Here is a 20049-nt window from a genome sequence, read left to right as displayed (position 1 = left end):
GTCTGTCTGTCTGTCTGTCTGTCTGTCTGTCCGTCTGTCCGTCTGTATGAACGCTGAGATCTCAGAAACTACAAAAGCTAGAAGGTTGAGATTTCCCACACATATTCTTTGGCTTCCTACGCAGCGCAAGTTTATTTTAGCCGAGCGCCACGCCCCCTCTAACGCCCACTAACGATTTTAAAATGGGTCCTGCGCCCACATCTTTAAAGATTTCCGAGAAGTATAAATGCAATTTTGTTATGTATATTTATACCTATCGAAATGTAGAAGACATTTTTCAAATCGGACCATTCATTAAAAAGTTATACGCAATGAAAAATTATATATCTATCTCCCTCGCACTCCCTTTAGCTGAGTTACGATTATTAGTCGGGACACCAACCCGACACAGCGTTCGCACTCCCTTTAGCTGAGTGACGGGTATTAGATAGTCGGGACAACAACCCGACTATAGCGTTCTCTCTTGTTTTAAAATTCAGAACACGCAATATAATGCGTTACGATGTGTGAATCTCATGATGTTTTTTCTTTTTTTTTTCGTGTATTTTTTTCTGCTGTATAGAACACGATAATTAGTTGGGTCATTAAAGATATGCACGACACGGGCCAGGGTCATCAGGGGTTATGTTGTGGGGGGGCTGTCAATGTTGGTTTGGGGTATCTTCTCGGGAATACAGGGTCAGTCGGCTTTGATGATCGCCCGAATTGCATTCAACTTCGTTGATACATGCTCGTCTTTTACATATTTACATATTTTGTTGTCTATCCGTTTCACACCTTTCAGGTGGGCGGAAGGGGGTGTTTTACAGGCAGCCACACAATGCAGGCACGTTGTTGCTGCCGTTCGGCGGGCTGATAGAAAACGAAAAGCCCCCAAACACAATTGCTGGGCCAGTGCAAATTATTTGCTTTCTCGCTTGTGACGTAAAGCAAATTTAGGTCGGGCGATATGGTAATACATACTATGGTAGGTAATATACATACATATATATACTTTTTTTTTGTCTGGAGTAGAAAAGATAGTGAAATTGAATGGTGACTCTAGCCTCTCGACTGTTAAGTTCATTGAAGACTTTTTCGAACTATTGCTTAAACGACATGTTAGATTAAACAAGTCTTACAATAATTACAAATATTTCAATTTTCAGAAAATTATCTTTGAAATATTCAACATCAAAAACTATATAGCATAATTGAAGGTTATTAACAAATAACCAGTTTGTGATTACGAATTTCGATTTATTCGATACACTGCGAGGAAGCGATAGGTAATCAAGCTGTTCTATCGATACCAGCTGTGATGGTCTGGCCACTCTGCGATGTATAGTGTTGCCACCATGCGAACAGATCCTGCGCACTGGACCAAATCCTCCGGTCGGGGGTTTCAAATCTTCCCCTAACTGCGCTCTCTTCGCTCTCTGTTTGTGTGTGTTTTGCTCATTTACTACGTTTGTGTTATGGTTTTTCCTTTTCGGGGGAGTCCTAAAACCACCCGACCCGCCCCCCAGCTGCGAGTGAAATTGGAGAGGAAAAGCTACATAGTTCGAGTGCGATTACTGCTGCTGCTGGTGTGTGCTGGCTGCCAGTTGTCAGTGGCTCGTGTTGGCCTTGTTGGTTGGATACGAAACCATTGCCGTTTTCTGGCTCAGAGCGGTTTGTTTGCTCGCGAGCGGAATGCAGAAAACCGAGTTTTAAATGAATTACTGATCGGTTAAATGTAATACCCATCGGAGGGCCGCCAAAAAGCAGCAGTCGAACATTATTTTTGAGAAAGTGCACGCGAAATAAGGAGCGGAAAACCGTGGAAAAGGGTGGTGAAAAGCGAGCGTAGGGAGCTGGAAAAATTGCATTGCCTTCTTTCGGGCGCACAAAGAAAATGAGCGCAAAGGTAGGCCAAGAGCGCGCCTCTCTCCTTGTGTGTGTGTTTGTATGAGTGTGTGTGTGAGTGTGCGTGTGTCATATCAAATATACTTTACCCCCAAATCAGTTCCCCTCACTATCCATCCGATTCCAAGTTGTAAACTCATTTGCAATTGAATAAATGCATCACAGCCACGCCTCCTTAAAACCCCCTTGCAGCCAAGAAACCTCCCACCACCTCCCAACCATTCCCTGTGATTTTATGGCCCTTGGTATACACAAATTGCAAGGGACTGCATCATAAATTAAGTAAGGTCCCCTTCAAGTTTGATTCCCACCATATGGTATATGGTCTGTCGTATATGGTATACCATAAAGCCAGGATACTCGTGCGAGAATCGAGAGGGGAGATGGCATAACGGCGGATAATGGCGAATTGAGAGTACTCATGTTACCAGATTTCAACTCAATGCAATTCAAGTGAAATCCCATTGTGGTGATTCGGAAACCAGAGAGTTCTCATCTGTTGCCTTGCAGGAAAAAACGAGAAAGGGTCATAAAAAGCGTTTATTAACTCGGCGAATACCAGGAACCGACTATTGACTTTAAGCCATTATCCTGGTTAATTTTTACACCCTGTGATTTTATGGAAAAAGAATACGAATTTTTATAGCCATCTTACAAGGTTTCAAAACGTTTGAGAAACTGTTGCAGTCAAGATATCCGCTGAACAGTATGCAAAGCTTCTCTTTATCCGATAGGATTTAAAGTATATCCTATAAATATCTCTAGCAAGGGTATCATATATTGTTTACATTACTTTCTCCTTTCTTTACCAATACATTAGCCGGATTGATTGGTGGAAAAAGGAGTGTTCGCTAGGCAATATGCCATTTAATGTCTGTTTACATTCAACAATCTGCAAAATGTCAGTGTGTGTGTGTGCAGTTTGTGTTTACATTTACGTGGAAAAAGAGTCTAGACTATTTAATGCGCAGTACTCCTTTTAGGCTTGATCAATCATTCGATATCTGATAGACGGATCAGAGTTCGTAAATCGATGTCAAAAGCTATGAGATACCAACCAATTAGTAGCCATATTTATGGGCACACAAAAATCGACTGCGATAATGGCTTTCATATGGCGTCTTTCCAACCTCCGAACGTACATATATGTATATTTTGGAATATTCGAAATATTCGGTATACCGTAAATGGGTACTAATATAGAAATGCACATAAACAATAACGAATGTTTTGATATTGCATGGCGTTCATTGAATACATATTCATTGTTGTTTGGCATTGCCTCTCCTTTTCATTAAATATACCCATTTCGGCAATATCTTTGTCCGTATACACATTGCCCGTATAACACATACAGCCCCAGGCCAGACAATTAATTTGTGTACAATGCAAAACTATTCGATATAACGTGCCGGGCGGCCGTAGATATTTTCTGGATTGGGTTTTTCGGGAGGCAGTGGGGATTCCGGGGGCGAAATTGGGGGCTTGCGAGAACTCGCGACGATGCGTCGTTCCTGTTTGGAAGCTCAGTGCCTTCCCAACGGTCATGGGCTGAACACGAAATTTATCGCTGCCGCGTTCTGTTATCGTTCGTACCGCTCATCCCGCTGAAAAGCCGAAAACAAATACCGAACCGCACACCATTCCCATTCTTTTGCTGCACAGGTCGCCAAAAATGTGGATCTCCGACTGTCGTTCGGTAGGTCCGCTTTTCAGCTAGTGATAACTACATATGTGCATTGTCCATCCATCGGAATCTATATCCACCTATATAGGGTGCTTAAGTCCAAACATATGCGATGCTTTAGTTTCATGGCGGCCATTAAATGCTGACAAGTGGTTGAAAATGGCTTGGTGCAATTAACCCTTGGGTGGTTAGGATGTTTTCAGGATTTATTTTCAAAACTTTGTAAAAAGTATTTTTTAAAAATTAAAAAAAAACGTTTATGATGTTTTTTTGAAACTATTAGTTTGATAATGCTGTTGCGGTTTTATTAAAATGCACTTTGCTGATACTATTCTTTTTAGAAGAAATTATATTTCTTTAGAACCTAATAAAATGCGTTTCACATAATTTATTATACCATCCGAAGGGAATCGACGATTTCTATTTAGGCTATTTTAAAAAGAGATTTTGTATTATTTGAATAATTTTGTTTGACTCTTAAGATTATATGTAATTGATAACTATTTCGTATGTAGATTTCTTCGAGCACTTTAAGAAAAATATATATTTCTTTTAAACAGCTGAACAAAGCGCAAAATTCAGGATGATCTGTGAGCGTTGCTGCTGATGACACAAGGGTTAAGTGAAGCACTAAACTTGTGAATACATAGAGCCCCAATGAAAATGGGGAGCCGGCGGGGATGTGAGAGAAAAAGCAGAAAAAATAAAGCACAAGGCGCTGAGTGAGCGCTAAAGAACTCACGATATCTACACAATCCGCACGGGAAAAAAGCTTTGCCAGCGCCACTTTGTGTACACACTATATGTTCAAAGAAACACTGTGGCCGCTTATCAGATGCCCTACGGCAAACACGTGATATAAAAAAGCAACACAAAAGAGTAGGGCTCCCTGTTTTGGTTTCTTTTATTCAAGATTAGATACTTAGATAATCGCTAGTAAATAGATACATTGAATTACCATATACCATTCAAATCTTATTCCAGATGACGCGCTACAAGCAAACCGAATTCACGGAAGACGATTCGAGTTCAATCGGCGGCATTCAATTGAACGAGGCGACCGGCCACACTGGCATGCAGATACGCTACCACACAGCGCGGGTGAGTAAAAGACTTTTTAGGGGGATCCTATATAATATGCTTCCACAGAGAGAAAAAAACATTATTAAATTAAGAACCTTTTTCTCGATTTGTAATAATTAAGACAAAATGTTCTTAAGTCGAGCACAGTTTTTAATATTTTTTGTGATTTTACAACCACTAACCAATTGATTTTTTTCTTGTTTTATCTTATAGATTAACTTTTACTAATTTAATTACTTTCAAAAGTAAAACAAAAAAAATTAAAAAAAATTTATTTAAGTTTAAAGCTTTGAATATTTTGTACACTTGCAAAAGTAATAAATACGAAAAACAAAAGTTATCATCTCCTTGAATTAATCTTCTTAAACATCAAGAGATTTTGTTCCTTTTTCCTCGGTGTATAAATTCTAACACCCCACATTCAAATAAGCCCCGCACTTGGCTAGTTAACCAGATAGGCACTAAGCTCCATCTTCATCTCTGTGGCAATGACCCAAAAACGAGAGGCAAATGGGGCCAACGTGGGCGTTTTTCTCATTTGCTTGAAGGTTACCATTTGACAGTGAAAAGTCTGCTTTTATATGTGGGTGTACGCTGGTGTGAGCTTTTCACTCTGCGATATTTGCACCCTACAAAATGATAGGGTAACCAAGACTTTGTGGAGCGGTTTGTAAAGAGCGATAGTATGTGCTTAAATGTACGTTCTCTTTTATTGAAATTAAGATTAGATCCTTTATTAGTCAGATTCATAATTTGTGTGTCTATAAGATATGAACCATTCACAAAATCATTTCAATTTTGCATGATAACTATTTAGTAATTGCCGTTGAGCGTATTTAATAGTCGATGTAGCTTCACAAAATACATTTATGCAGCGAATTCCCTGCGAATTCTTTTCATCTGCGGCGGATTGTGGAAAAATTAAGCCTCAAGTGACTTATGTCTGCCAGATTGATCTGATGTAGACACAGATACCTATATGTACACAAGTTTGAACTCATTTGAACCGCCGCCGTCTTGTTTTCAGATTGTTTACAAAACAATCAAATTTAAGTGCGGGAAGGGAGCTTTTTCTTTTGTGCCGCCATTGGAGGCCAGAATGATTGGTTGATAATGGATGGTTTTCGTCACACAGGCCACTTGGAATTGGCGCTCGAGGAACAAGACGGAGAAATGGCTGCTCATCACCACCTTTGTGATGGCCATCACGATCTTCACTCTACTGATCGTCCTTTTCACCGATGGAGGCGGCAGCGGAGATGCGACCAAGCACGTCCTTCATGTTCAGCCGCACCAGAAAGGTACGGAGTAAGGTCACTTTTTAATCTACAAACCCTTTGCTTAATTATCCCTTCTTGGTTACAGAGTGTCCTTCGGGAAATGAGCTTCCCTGCTTGAATAAGCACTGCATCTTTGCTTCCAGCGAGATCCTCAAGTCCATCGATGTGACCGTGGATCCCTGCGATGATTTTTACGGATATTCCTGGTGAGTTCTTTGAAAAATCAGAAAAGTTTTTCACAAGGTTGCTGTTTTCTCAATTTTTCAAGAAGAATTATCCCTGAAATCAAGGCGAAAGTACTCTTAATTTTGTTTTTCAAGACGAATTTTGAGAATTTGCGATTAAACAGTTTTCACTTAAACTAAAAACCCCATCTCTCCTTCACAGTAACCAGTGGATCAAAAACAACCCCATTCCCGAGGGCAAGTCCACGTGGGGCACTTTCGGAAAGCTGGAGCAGATGAACCAGCTAGTCATCCGCAACGTGCTGGAGAAGCCGGCGAATAGTTTCAAGTCGGACGCGGAGCGAAAGGCCAAGGTCTACTATGAGTCCTGCCTGGACGCGGATGAGCACATGGAGAAGCTAGGGGCCAAGCCCATGAATGATCTCCTGCTGCAAATCGGCGGATGGAATGTGACCAAGAGCGGCTACAACGTGGCCAACTGGACGATGGGACGCACCCTCAAGATTCTGCACAACAGGTGATTGGGATTATTACCATTATTTTTGTACCCTTTTCACATTTTTGAATTTTTTTCCTCTACAGATATAACTTTAACTGCCTGTTTGGCTGGGCGATTGGGGAGGACGACAAGAACTCCTCGCGCCACGTCATCCAGATCGATCAGGGCGGCCTGACGTTGCCCACCGCCGATTACTACAACAACAAAACGGACAATCATCGCAAGGTACTCAACGAGTACATCGAGTACATGACCAAGGTGTGCGTCCTGCTCGGCGCCAACGAATCGGATGCCCGGGCCCAGATGATCGGCGTCATCAACTTCGAGAAGAAGCTGGCCAACATAACCATCCCGCTGGAGGATCGTCGCAACGAGGAGGCCATGTACCATCCCATGCAGCTGCGCCAGCTGGCCAAACTGGCTCCGTTCCTCAACTGGACGGATCACTTCGATAATGCCATGCAGATGGTGGGTCGCCGCGTCACCGACGACGAGGTGGTAGTCGTCTACGCACCCGACTTCCTCAAGAACCTCTCGGACATCATCCTCAAGATGGAGCAGAGCGAAGAGGGAAAAATGTGAGTTTACTTGGGGGAAACTGAAAAAAACAGAGTCCTAACTCAGACTTATATTTGTAAATCGAAGTACAACAATTCTTGACTTGGGCACCATATTAAACAAGATAGAATGCGTCGACTATCTAATACCTATTAATAAGCTAAAGGAGTGCGAGGGAGATGGAGATAAGCAAGCAGCATAGCGACTGCTAGAATGCGCGCCCTCTAGCGTCTGTTTCATTACTTGCTTATAACTTGCTTATAACTTACTTATAACTTGCTTATAACTTGCTTATAACTTGCTTATAACTTGCCTTTAACTTGCCTTTAACTTGCTTATAACTTGCTTATAACTTGCTTATAACTTGCTTATAACTTGCTTGTAACTTGCTTATAACTCGCTTATAACTTGCTTATAACTAGCTAATAACTTGCTTATAACTTGCCTATAACTTTTTAACGGATGGTCTGATTTTAATAATGTCCTATGGGTATTGATAAACAAAAAACAATCGCAATTACACTTTTAGAAAATCATGAAACATGTTTGACACCTTCTAGCGATTGTTATAGTTTCAGATATCTCAGCGTTCATACACATATACGTACATGGGTAGCTATTACTTGAAGAACAATATGTTCTTATATTAACATTTGTTTACTGGATTAAGATATTAATTATGTTTCCCATTTCCCTGAGTGTATAATATCAGTGATAACCGTGTTTAACCCTCATTTTCTGATCCTTGCAGCACCCTGAACAACTATCTCGTCTGGCAGGCGGTTCGCACCCTGACCAGTTGCCTGTCGAAACCCTTCCGGGATGCCTACAAGGGCGTGAGGAAGGCCCTCATGGGCTCGGATGGCGGCGAGGAGATCTGGCGGTACTGCGTCTCGGATACGAACAATGTGGTTGGCTTCGCCGTGGGCGCGATCTTTGTGCGCCAGGCCTTCCATGGGGAATCGAAGCCGGCGGCCGAGCAGATGATCGGCGAGATTCGCGAGGCCTTCAAGACGAACCTGCAGAACCTGACCTGGGTGGACAAGCAGACGCGCGAGAAGGCCATCGAGAAGGCCAACGAAATCTCGGACATGATCGGTTTCCCCGACTACATCCTGGATCCCGTCGAGCTGGACAAGAAGTACGCGGAGCTGAATATCACAGCGAATGCCTATTTCGAGAACAACATCCAGGTGGCCATTTACAATCTGAAGAGCAACCTGAAGCGGCTCGACCAGCCGGTGAACAAGACCAACTGGGGCATGACCCCGCAGACGGTGAATGCCTACTACACGCCCACCAAGAACCAAATCGTCTTCCCCGCCGGCATCCTGCAAACGCCCTTCTTCGACATCAACAACCCCAAGAGCCTGAACTTCGGCGCCATGGGCGTGGTCATGGGTCACGAGCTGACCCACGCCTTCGACGATCAGGGGCGCGAGTACGATAAGTTCGGCAACATCAATCGCTGGTGGGACTCCAAGAGCATCGAGCGGTTCAACGAGAAGTCCGAGTGCATCGCCCGCCAGTACAGTGGGTACAAGATGAACGGACGCAACCTCAACGGCAAGCAGACGCTGGGTGAGTAAAGTGGATTTCAGGGTTTGGGGTTGGTGGGTAGATACCCTTTAGTACAAACCTATTTAACTCATTATAACATAAGTTGGTTATAAAGTAGTTAATTTCCCAATTGTTGAATTTTGATTTAATTGTTTTTTCCTTTTCAAAACAATACTTAACCTCACCCAAAAACGTAGATCAATTTTACATTATTTAAGATCAATTTTAATTTGATATGAGGGCAAGTAAATTTTACCTGGTCAAAAAGAGTATTTCATGTAAAAACGATATGGGTTTTGCATGACCTGAAATTTACATGGCCATATCGATTTTACGGGAACATGCTTTTTTTGTGTGCTCTCAATTATAAATGTATAAACAATGTGATTAATTTAAAAGCCATGATACTAGAAAATTGAACTTTCGCATTAAGTTCTTTAATCCTTACTCGTAAATTAAAAGGGTACATTGTATTCGTGAGAAAGTATAAAACTGGTTGAAGGATAATGTGTATATATTCTTGATCTATCTTGTTTTTTCATTAAAATTCCGATATAACCCTTTCCTATTTCTTTATTTTATTTAATCCAATTAGGCGAAAACATAGCTGACAATGGCGGACTAAAGGCGGCCTACCACGCCTACCAGCGAACCAAGAGCGACCGGGATGTGGATGTCCTGAAGCTGCCCGGCCTGAATCTCACTCACTCGCAGCTATTCTTTGTGTCCTTTGCCCAGGTGAGTATTGTACTTGTAGTAGTTGCACTGCAAAGTTGGTTAATAAGAATCCTACATCAAATGTGAAATGAAACTGATAAATTTTTTTACCCAACCAGGTCTGGTGTTCCAGCACCACTGATGAAACGAACCTGCTGCAGATGGAGAAGGATCCACATTCGCCGTCGCAGTTCCGGGTGATCGGCACATTGTCGAACATGAAGGAGTTCGCCGAGGTCTTCCAGTGCAAACCCGGGAAGCGAATGAACCCCACCGAAAAGTGCGAGGTGTGGTAAAGGGAGCAGCTTATTCCCGATCTCAGAACGAGCCAAAGATATATAGATAAAGATCAAGCCAAAGCCAAACAACCAAATGTGTATGATGTGCGGATGGTGGTTCGCCGACTGGGAGATACAGGCTCAAAGTTGTGATCCTGTATCCCGGACATTATTGTTTCACTTGTGCCCTTCGATTTGTTTTTATTTCCCCATTTGTATATTTTTTTGGTTTGTTTGTCGAAAGACCGTCAGTCATTGTGCCTATGAAAATGATAGAAACTGACGATAAATTCACGTTCGTGCTCCAAGGGGTCTGGAGTGTAGGATCCTGGAGCAGGATAAAGGGGACCTTTAACTACATTTGAATGTGAACGCACGAGCTACCAACTATATGGGGTGTGTGTGTGTGCGCGATATGGAGTAAAAGATATTTATATATATAGATATGATAACGATAAACGATAACTGTAACTTAGCTATTTGTAGAACTATCAATGTATATTGTATTATAATGATACAAAGTTCGCAGCTCTGTGCTCCGCTCTTTTTTATATGTCCCCATAAAGAGATACTTTCTAGAGAGTTCTAGGGAGAATTCTCAACCCTTTTTCTCCAAATACGTTAACGTCGAAGTTCCTGGCTAAAGGATAGGAATTAAATGATGGACGGACTAGTGGGTGTGAAAGTGAAGGAGATGGCGATATCGATATCGAGTGAGAGGCGAACAGTTTTTAAGCGTTTGGGTTGCCAAAGTGATTAGGTTTAGTATTTATATAAGTTGAGAACTAAAAATGATTTATTAAAATTATTTTTGAAATAAATATGTTTTCACTTACCAGTTTCCTTAGTAAGCTTATTGTTGATTTATCTCTAATTTATTTTCTTATGAGGCAGACAGGCAGAGAAATAGCCAGAGGCAGGAATGGGAAAGAAATAACTCTAATAAACACCAATTAATTAATAATTGCTCAAATATTGAGATATATAGCCAAACAACTTGGACTCGTTTTCTTTTGTACGAAAGAAACACATATCAGACTAAGATGATGTGAACGAAAGCCAACACCAACCACGAATATCTATGGAATTTAACTAGGCACCAAATCGAAATCAATCGAATCCACGATCTAGCATTAAGATTTAAAAACACTCCCAAGCCGAATCAGTCAGAGCACAAATCTCCAAACTATGCAGACAATACGGCCAACAGGTTATTCGGTTATTCACCAACTCGTCTCCCAAGGGCGTTTTAATTTCCTTTCGGTTGTTATCCATCTGTTATATTTAGAAATAGACTTACGTACATACGAAGAATGCATTTATCTTTCTGTTTTTTTTGTACCTTCTTGAATCACACTGTATTCTAAACAATGGGAATAACGGTTTTGTTGTTGTATTTTACATGCATTTATTATTTATCCCAATCATTTCGTAGGGCGGGCAAAGGGGGGTGTGGGCTAGGGGGTATACTATCAAAACCCCCCTGTATCCATGGCGATATCAAGCAGATGATTTTTGTATTCTATATATGTACTATATGATAGATGAAGAAATGATAACTATAATACAAATATTAAAATATTATTATTATACAAACTACATATACATTAACTGAATGTTTAAATGCAAATTATTTTTATTGTCTATTAATAATGTGTATATGTATGTGCATGTATACAATTGCAAAAACAAAACAATAAAGAACGCTATAGTCGATCATCCCGACTATGGGATACCCACTAACCACCGCATTGTTATTTAATTTGTTGGAAGGCATAATAAAATGTGCCTATTTTTACCATTTTTAATTAATGATATCTCTGATATTCATGATTTTAGGGTACCGATAGGAAAACGCTAGAGTTGTCGAAAAATTACTAAATAGCTCAGGGGGTTAGCTACGAACAAAAGGGAAAGTGCGCATTGTTCTTAATGCAAAATCATGGAAATTAAGGAATCTGAGGCTGTGGAAGTTCTAAAGAAGTTACCCATGGCTTAATAAATAATTTCTTAATAATTGACTCGTTTTTTTTTCTAAGTGTCTTGAAATTTAATACATAAATACTTTTTTCCCTATGTTGCCCTGATTTAAATATGATCATAAATATGTAAAAGTTGTTCTCATTTAATACCCAAATTTACGAAGAAAGTGCTGAGCAAGTTGATGATAATTGGATTAGGTTAAAAATTTGTTTAGGCCCCTTGAAGAAATTTCACGGTGCTTCACATTAAACTCTTTTTATTGCGAAGGAAAATTACACAAATATTTAGCGCCGACTCCCGCGACTCTTAAAGTGTTCGAACTTTGACTTTATGACAAAGTTCTAATAAACTTTTTGGTGTTGTTGCGCACTCAAACACACACACACACGAAGAGACAACCCACACACACGCACTGACACCCGTATGTGGATATACAGAAATGCCAGCAAATTGCTTACATAATAAATAATAATAATAGCGTGCGATTTTTAGCGCAATTTAAATTTATTTATGGCACTTGTTTGTTCGCATGTCATGCGCAAGTTTTAGCCAGACATTTTTGCGCCCACAGAGAATCGACAATACCACACACACACACTTGCTCATTCAGGTGGGCCAGTGCACAGAAAAAAATTCGATATGAAATAGAATCATTTATACCTCATTTCATATTAATAAAAAGCCGATATGATAAATGTCAAATTTACGATTCAAACATATAAACTGATATTGTATCATAGAAGTTATAAAAATAATATTACAAAATACTAAATTTATTATTTTTTGAACAAATATTATAAAATAAGATAAACATAATCTTTATTTATATCATTTTGAAATTTTTGATCTTTAAAAAATATTAAATTGACCTGCACATATCCTTCCCAACTTTTGTCAATTTTTTTCTGAGTGTTGCGGTGTTTTGGTGGGTTGATAGGTTGGTGGATTGGTTGGTTGGTTGGTTGTGCCAAAGGTGGGGCAGAGTTTGCCAGAGTCCTTCGTCGGATTTGCCTATTTTTATCATAGCGGCTTATCCCGGTTGCCTGGCAACTGGCAACTGGGAACCAGGCTTTGCGCAAGAGAATTCAAGCTGCTTAGTGGGAGCGATGTCGACTCATAAATCCTGCCTGTGGCATTGCCGCAGCCATGGAACGAATGTCCTCGACCTGCCGTCTTATCGCATTCACCCAATCGAACCCAACCCCCCACCTCGGGCAAGGACTCGGGGTCAGATGGAGATGGGCTGCTTAAATGGCAATTAGGCAGCCGCACTTACTGACAGCTTCCTTTAGCCGTTGATGATGCCGTTGTTGTTGCTGTTGTGTTCGCCACCGAATGATGTCATCAGGGTGTCTGGGACTAATTAATGCAATCCAGGTCAGAATAAAACCAATGCATGTTCGCAGGTCCCAAAAAGTTTGGGCTTCCAAGTGCTGAAATTAATCACCTTCTGGCTAGAACCCTTATCCAGTGTTTTTATTTTTTTGCCAGTGTCTCTCGTTGAGTTTACGGCCAAGGTTTTATCTGAATTTTATTTTTTTTAATACTAGAATTAATTGGTAAAATTATATTTGCTTGAATCTGATCCACCATGTCTTTATTTATCTTAAATTCGAATCCTTATTTTCCACCCTAAAATGTCCGTTTTTTTGCCGAAGCAAAGGAAATAATAGCACAAAATTTGGAATGTCACACCTTGTTGAACTCGTAGCTTAATTCTGAATCGATTTGCGTTCAAGTCTGTGCATTTTAATTTTTTGCCCTTTTTTGAAAAATATTATGATGGTTATCAAAAATGCGAAAATTGGTGAAAAAATTATTTTTTTTCCAAAAATGATGGGTATGGTTAGTTTAGGTTGTTAGCTGTTCAAAACAGTCGGTCGCTTAGCTGTCGTCATTGATTTGTCCAAATTACGATTGAAAAACCAAAAAAAAAAAACCTTCATTTTGGTCTAAAGTTTATAGTCCATATTTTCACCCGTAAAATATCCTTATTTTCCGCCCAAAAATATGCAAAGGAAATAATTGGCTAAAAACCTTACCCGCTTACCTTTTCAAACAGCTTTTCCCTATGTGTATACTTTATTGGGTCCCTAAGGGTTTGCCTGTAATACCTTACAAATCACTGTAATTGAAAAATGGATAATTGACAAATTCATAATTATTTAAAAACGTTAGAATTCCAATACAGACCATTCGTCTTGCGGTGATTGTGTAATTTTCTTCACTGGAGAATGGGAATATTTCGAACTCTGAAGCATAAGGCTTAAATTGTTTTCAAAAGTGCGCATTCCTTGGCGATTAACATGATTAATGGGGCAATGAAAACAAAACAATTTGAAGACTCGGCCAAGTAACAAGTGCTTAGCAATGAGTTGAGTGTAATTGCAATTAATATTATTATTATTATTGTTGTTGTTATTGTTTATTATGCAGGCAAGTTATGGCTGTGTGTGTGTGAGTTGGTGTTGTGGGAGGCTGACTGCGTAAATATGCATATGTTTTGGCCTGGACATGTCCATAAAGCCCCCTTCTGCACTCACTCAGGCATTCATTTGCTCGTTTGTTTATTTATGTTAATTTAAATCAACATGCAAAAATTAGCACATGACACAAAGAACAGGTGGATGTGGAAGCGGGACCAAATGATGAGAGTACGAGGATGAGAATGGGTATGAGTATGAGATGAGTGGGCGTAGGCGGTGTGGAGATAAGTTTTGTGAATTTGCGGCGTGGCTCGAAAACATTTAATTTATTTAATTACTTGCCCCTTAATTTGCATATTTAAATGAATTGCCGCAAAGCCAAGGCTAAGTGTTTGGCAGTGGGCGGAATTCGGGCTAATAACTAGATGACACGCCGTCGGAAGGGCGCAGTCGCCAGGATGATATAATGTATGTATGTCGCCCTCGAGGCCTGACTTTTGGCCTGAAACCAGGTCTACTGTACTGTCTATTGTAGGGTACACCTACAATAAAATGGGGTGGGAAGCATTTTCAGAAGTTCCTTTAGCCAAATACAAAATCTCGGTTAAGTTTTACCATTAGAACCGGAAAAAAACCCATGGCGTCTTATAATTATTAAACAATCGCAAATAGCCGAAAAGTGAGCGGTAAGTCCTTTTAACATGATACATTGTTCTTTCGATCTGCATTTAAATGTTTTGCTTTCTAGAAGTCACAAAAATTTTATTTTGTAGGTATAAATATTAAAATATTAAATAAAGATAATTATATTATGACAAGAAAATCAAACTTATAAATAACATTTATCTAGCCAAACCAAAAAGAAATAAAAATAATATAAGTTTCGAACAGTTGACGTTAATGATAATTTATTTTTTAACGCCACGTATTAAATGGATGTTTTTATAAGTGTAGTTGGAAGTGTGTGATTGATCGATTATCACAGAAACTTGTTTACAGCTAATTGCAATGTTTTTGTGTTGTGACTGCAATTTCGGGCAATTTCCATTCGATTTCTTTGCGCATTTATGGCTGTGAATTATTATTTTTCGCTCAATGAAAAGTGTGTATTCAACACAAGTTTTTGTCCAGACATTAATTGCTAAAATTTCTCGCCAAATGGCTGGAGGGGGCTTAAAAGGCAGAAATGAGATTTCAACCACAAAACAACGGCAAACACAATTTTGGCTTTCGGAATTTCGCAATGTGATGTTCTCTATGCGGGCAATAAAATAACAATCAACGCAAGCCGCGGTTGCTGTTGCGATGGATGGGGAATGGGGAGTGGGGATTCCCCTTGAGGCGCTGAATGTGGGTGGCGGAGGGTGGTCATGGCGGGAGTGGGGTGCCGCAAGCAAACAATGGCGAAACAAAGAAAAAAGCACTCTGCCTCCGAATCACCAAATACCCTGGAAGAATCAAAGATCTGAAAATGATATTTCGATGATCCATCATCTATGATTGAGAAAAAGACTGTAATTTCCCCAAAAAAATTAGTACAACAAATTTAAAATACTTTTAAATTAATATTTTGGATAGGTTTGATACACCCATAATAAACTTAATATGAAACGCTGTCTCGTTTTATTCCGAATTGAGAGAATTAGTTTTTCTCGCTTCCAATCGCGTAATTTAAGTCGCCATATGGCTTCTTCCCCTCTTTTTCGAAGTCAGAGAATCTCCGAGAAAGAGAAATCGGACAAATGATATTATTTAATATCAATTTTACCAGTAATGCATGGTAAAAACGTTATGCGTATATATATTACACTCAGAAAAAAAATCGCCCTGAATTTTAGAAAATCGCCATACTTTTTAAGCCAAAGGCAGCTCGCCTTGCCTTTTAGAAAAAATATTTCTAAAAATTAGAAAAAAAATTTCTAAAATTTAGGGTTAGTTTTTGCAAAATTGAATAAGAAGAAGAAGAAAAAAATCGGGGAATCGGGAGTTATGCCGACTCCAACCCCTCTGTCGGTGTGGGGTGTTGTTGTTGGGGTTCTCGTTTCTCAACTTATTTTTCTCTCCTCTATTTAAACACATGGATGACGTCACGATGCTTGTACATAAACACACTTTTAATCTTAAATTGTAACTGAAATAATAACTGAAATTATTATATTATTTATTAATGATAAACATAAAAATCAAATAACTTACTATCTGGAGAAAAACATTTTGGTCGCTCGCGGGATTCGAACCCCTTACCTCACAGTTTGCAGTCAAACACTCTACTAGCTGCGCCAGGGAAGCATCACGAGAGGCGCTGTACAAAGTACATTCTCATTCTGTTCTCTTGGGTTCTAGGTTTATACTCTTATTTATCCATTATGTGTGTGTTAGCTTACCTAAATCCTTATTTGTATTAAAGTATACATTTTAATGCGCCAAAAAAAAAAAAATAAAGACGCAAAAAATGTCCGCCTCGACGTGGGATCGAACACACGCTTCCGAATATAAGCGTAGAAAACAAATAATCCGCTCGCATTAGACCCCTAGGCTACCGATTGGCCAATTTCCTAAAATGTAAGGCGATTTTTTCTTAGTTTGAAAGAAAAATTTCTGAATAACAGAAAATTTTTCTAAAAGTGGATAACAAGAGGAGTTGATTTAATCAGGGTAAGTTTTTCTTATTATTTAGAAAAATTTTTCTGAAAAATAGAAATATTTTCTGAATTTCAAGGCGATTTTCAAAGTATGGCGATTTTCTAAAATTTAGGGCGATTTTTTTTCTGAGTGTAGAAATTTACCATCCGCATATCGATTTAATCCCGGCGTGTTTTTTGTGTGTAAATCTTAATTCGTTTATGGGTAGTAATTGTAAGCTAGGGTATCTGAAACAAAAGGGTAAAATGCGAAATTCACCCATACCCCCGGGCTGTTCTCTCCACCCACTTTTTAACCTGCTCCACCAATCTCAACCGAAACTGACGATGGGTATTCCTGGGAGACCTGGCCGCACTTGCAGCCATCGGTTTGCAATGGAAAAGTTGGAAAAGCCGAGCATGCGCTGGAACAAACTAATAAAATAAATTAAATCGTTTAATTGAAGTAAATTACCTATAAAATTGTTTTTCAAAAGTAGCCGCAAGAGTGGGCGGGAACGAAGCGGGGGAACTGAGACACAGGGGAAGCTGAGGCCATAATTGAGTAATAAATTCAAATATTTATTGCATCAACAAATGTACAAATTGTGTTGTCGAAGCTCGGGAAGCTTCAAGTGTTAAGTGATCTCCAAATGGCAAATAGCGAATGGCGAATAGCTTTGGGCCATTTCAATTAAGTTGCCAATCCTTTTCTAAAGCTACATAATTTTGCACTTTCAAGCAAAAAAGAGCGGCGTGAGAAAAAGAGCGAAATCGAGATGTTGGGGCCATCGGGGCGAATGCGTAATATGCATAAATATTGAATGACTTTTTGGTGTGACATCAAGCGATGTGCACTCAACACTTAAACACACACACACACACACACCCACAGAAACATTGGCCTGTTTGTACGGGGGAAAGTAAAGTGAAAGCGTATGTAAAATACTTTCACGCGCCCAGTGAATAATTTAAGAGGCACAGAACACAGAACGCAGAACGCAGAGCACCCCCAAGTACGTAGAAAGTACGAACGAAAGTACTGCGAGCCACTGGGGCTGGGAATCCATCAAGTTTGCACCCCATCTCGGCCGCCTTCATCAAGCCACTCCACGGCCAAAAAATGAGTTACTTTACATAACTAAGTAATTTCCAAGCAGCCGGGAGCGACACAAACGTAAAATTATTATAAACAAACCATTCGGCAGTCGTAAAAAAAGGAAACGCGCCGAGCGCCCAAGCTGTCAGGCGGCCAGGACACAAGGACCCAAGGATACTGGGATACCAGGATACCAGCCAGGCATCAGAAGAAGATGATGCCGAAGCAAAAATGAACAAAAAACCGCATAAAAGGTCCTCGCAAATTTTGTCATTATGCAAACATCGGCTGGCAAAGAGTATAAAATACAAAACATATTTAAATGCAATAAAGCAAAGCGCAGGGAGAAAAGGGAAGGGACATGGATGAGTCCCCCGGGGGAATATAAATACTTGAAAGTGTGAAAACATGGAGTATGCCAAAGGAATGTGGCTGTCAACCCACTAGCTGAAATTAACATGAGGGGCGGAGGTATTGCTGTCAAGTATGAAATTAGTTAAGCTGGTATTACGGGAATTGGCGGGAAAAATAAGCACATGAGAACGATTACACTGTGCTACACCAAAAATGTTACCTCGATGAATGCTTAGGGAAATTATCCTCATCTATAGTGACTAAAGTCGATTGTTTAACAGCGATTGTTTGATCGACTAGCCTTTTTTGTTATTTCTAATGAAAATTAAGGTTAGAAAAATTCCCTTATATTTTTGGGACGAATATCAGCACAAAACTATTTAAAAACCATACATTGTTCGACACTTCTTCAAATGTTTTTTTTTTAAAGGAAATCGAAATTACAAGTATTTGACAGAAAATCGAAAGTACCAACCTTTTGAGTAATTACATTAACTTACATTAGTTAAATATTTTTGATTTTTCATTCTCCTTGTTGTCCTTAACGTTTTACGATTATATGATTTATGATGAGATTGATCTTTAATATAAAATTTATAAATCCTGGAACTAGTATATAACGATCTTCCAGTGGGTCCTAAAAATAAGATAGTCTTCTGAAAATATGAAACTAAATGTTATGTTTCTAGATTATTAGGGTAATTGAGCACGCCCAGGATTTGTTGAATTTAGAAGGCAGAGCAGTCACAACAATGGAATAGATGCGACTTCCTTTCTGTTGAACCGATTCCGGGGAAACCCGTAAATCCCTCGGACAGCCCAAGGAGATGTTTGTCCTGCTGACTGCCCATCAATCAGATTAAAATTGAAATTCCTGCTGCTCAAATAGACAGGATCTCCGAATGAAAACTGAAGCGCAGATAGGTTGGCTCACTTAATATTTGGCCAACAGCTTCAAGTGATTTACGGAGATTATGGCTTTAGAAAGGAGGTTGCCCGTTGGTTGGTCGGTCGGTTGGTTGGATGGTTGGTCGGTTGGTTGGTTGGTCGGTTGGTTGGTTGGTTGGTTGGCAGGTCGGCTGAAAGGGGCTTTTGTAAGCTGATTTTCCTGCTGGCACACACAGCGCCTTTGTCTAAGCCGAATGCCGCCCACCCACTTGCAAGGATGCTCCTGCTCCTTTGGCTGCCTGCCCCACGGGGCCATTTGGAAGTCACTTCATTGCCTGCTGCATTATGAGTTAGTTGTGCGCCCAGCTAAAATGTTATACAATTTATTACGAAGGACTCGCAGGACTCGGACCACGCCAACCCACGTCCTAAGCTGCTGGAGCATGTCCTTTCTTGGTTTTAGTTGGCTTCTGGCTATGCGACTGCCCGGCACCTCTGGTTCTTTCTCTCCTTTCTTACTGACCACTGACCAGATGCATCTTTCACCTTTCGCCACCCATTCACCTTCTCCACTGCATTCAATGCATTTCAATCGACGGCCGTGCGGCCAGAACACAACATTTTAATTTTCCCTCTACGATGGCTTAGCTGTCACTGAATGCAATGCATTTTCGATCAGCAAAGCCGCTTTCCCAATCAATTGGCTGTAATCTCAGCGACTCTGTACATATTATATATTTATTACTTATTATACAGCCATTGGTTAGCGGTTGCATTGAAGGAAGGTCTTAAGATTTTCTGACTTAAAATAAAGGACAAAAGCTTCGTCAATTCCCCCCTAAAGTAACTCTTGCTTTACAAAAACATTTTTCTTGGGTTTCTTAACTTTTTGGTACAGCTACTGGCTTGCAGAATTTAGTAAAAATAATAAAATGCCATTTTGT

The 20049-nt window shown here is 39.9% G+C and overlaps 1 protein-coding gene and 1 long non-coding RNA gene across 5 annotated transcripts; one reads left to right on the top strand and one right to left on the bottom strand.

Moving 5' to 3' along the window:
- The first annotated feature begins 1595 nt into the window (after positions 1-1595).
- On the top strand, positions 1596-11469 carry Nep3 (Neprilysin 3). 3 transcript variants are annotated; one of them, XM_017141485.3, is made up of 9 exons: positions 1596-1888; positions 4559-4675; positions 5793-5958; positions 6023-6143; positions 6325-6639; positions 6705-7199; positions 7931-8760; positions 9335-9477; positions 9576-11469. In XM_017141485.3, exons 1-9 carry the CDS (start codon positions 1877-1879, stop codon positions 9750-9752), a joined length of 2376 nt encoding a protein of 791 aa, XP_016996974.1. In that variant the 5' UTR covers positions 1596-1876; the 3' UTR covers positions 9753-11469. The 3 variants fall into 3 exon arrangements, with proteins under 3 accessions (XP_016996974.1, XP_016996973.1, XP_070074959.1); XM_017141484.3 differs by lacking the exon at positions 1596-1888 and adding an exon at positions 3414-3586; XM_070218858.1 differs by lacking the exon at positions 1596-1888 and adding an exon at positions 4438-4453.
- A 4482-nt stretch (positions 11470-15951) lies between these two features.
- Positions 15952-16914, bottom strand: LOC138913872 (uncharacterized). Of its 2 annotated transcripts, none has more exons than XR_011419746.1 (3): positions 16528-16914; positions 16340-16474; positions 15952-16286 (listed from the first exon to the last, which is right to left on the bottom strand). It is a non-coding gene; the product is annotated as an uncharacterized lncRNA (long non-coding RNA). The 2 variants fall into 2 exon arrangements; XR_011419745.1 differs by having other exon boundaries at positions 16340-16467.
- Between the last annotated feature and the right edge of the window lie 3135 nt (positions 16915-20049).

Source organism: Drosophila takahashii, chromosome X (genome assembly GCF_030179915.1).
Source record: "Drosophila takahashii strain IR98-3 E-12201 chromosome X, DtakHiC1v2, whole genome shotgun sequence".
Taxonomy (NCBI): Eukaryota; Metazoa; Arthropoda; class Insecta; order Diptera; family Drosophilidae; genus Drosophila; species Drosophila takahashii.
Note: the sequence above shows the minus strand (reverse complement) of the source record. Positions and strands in the feature narration are given on the sequence as shown.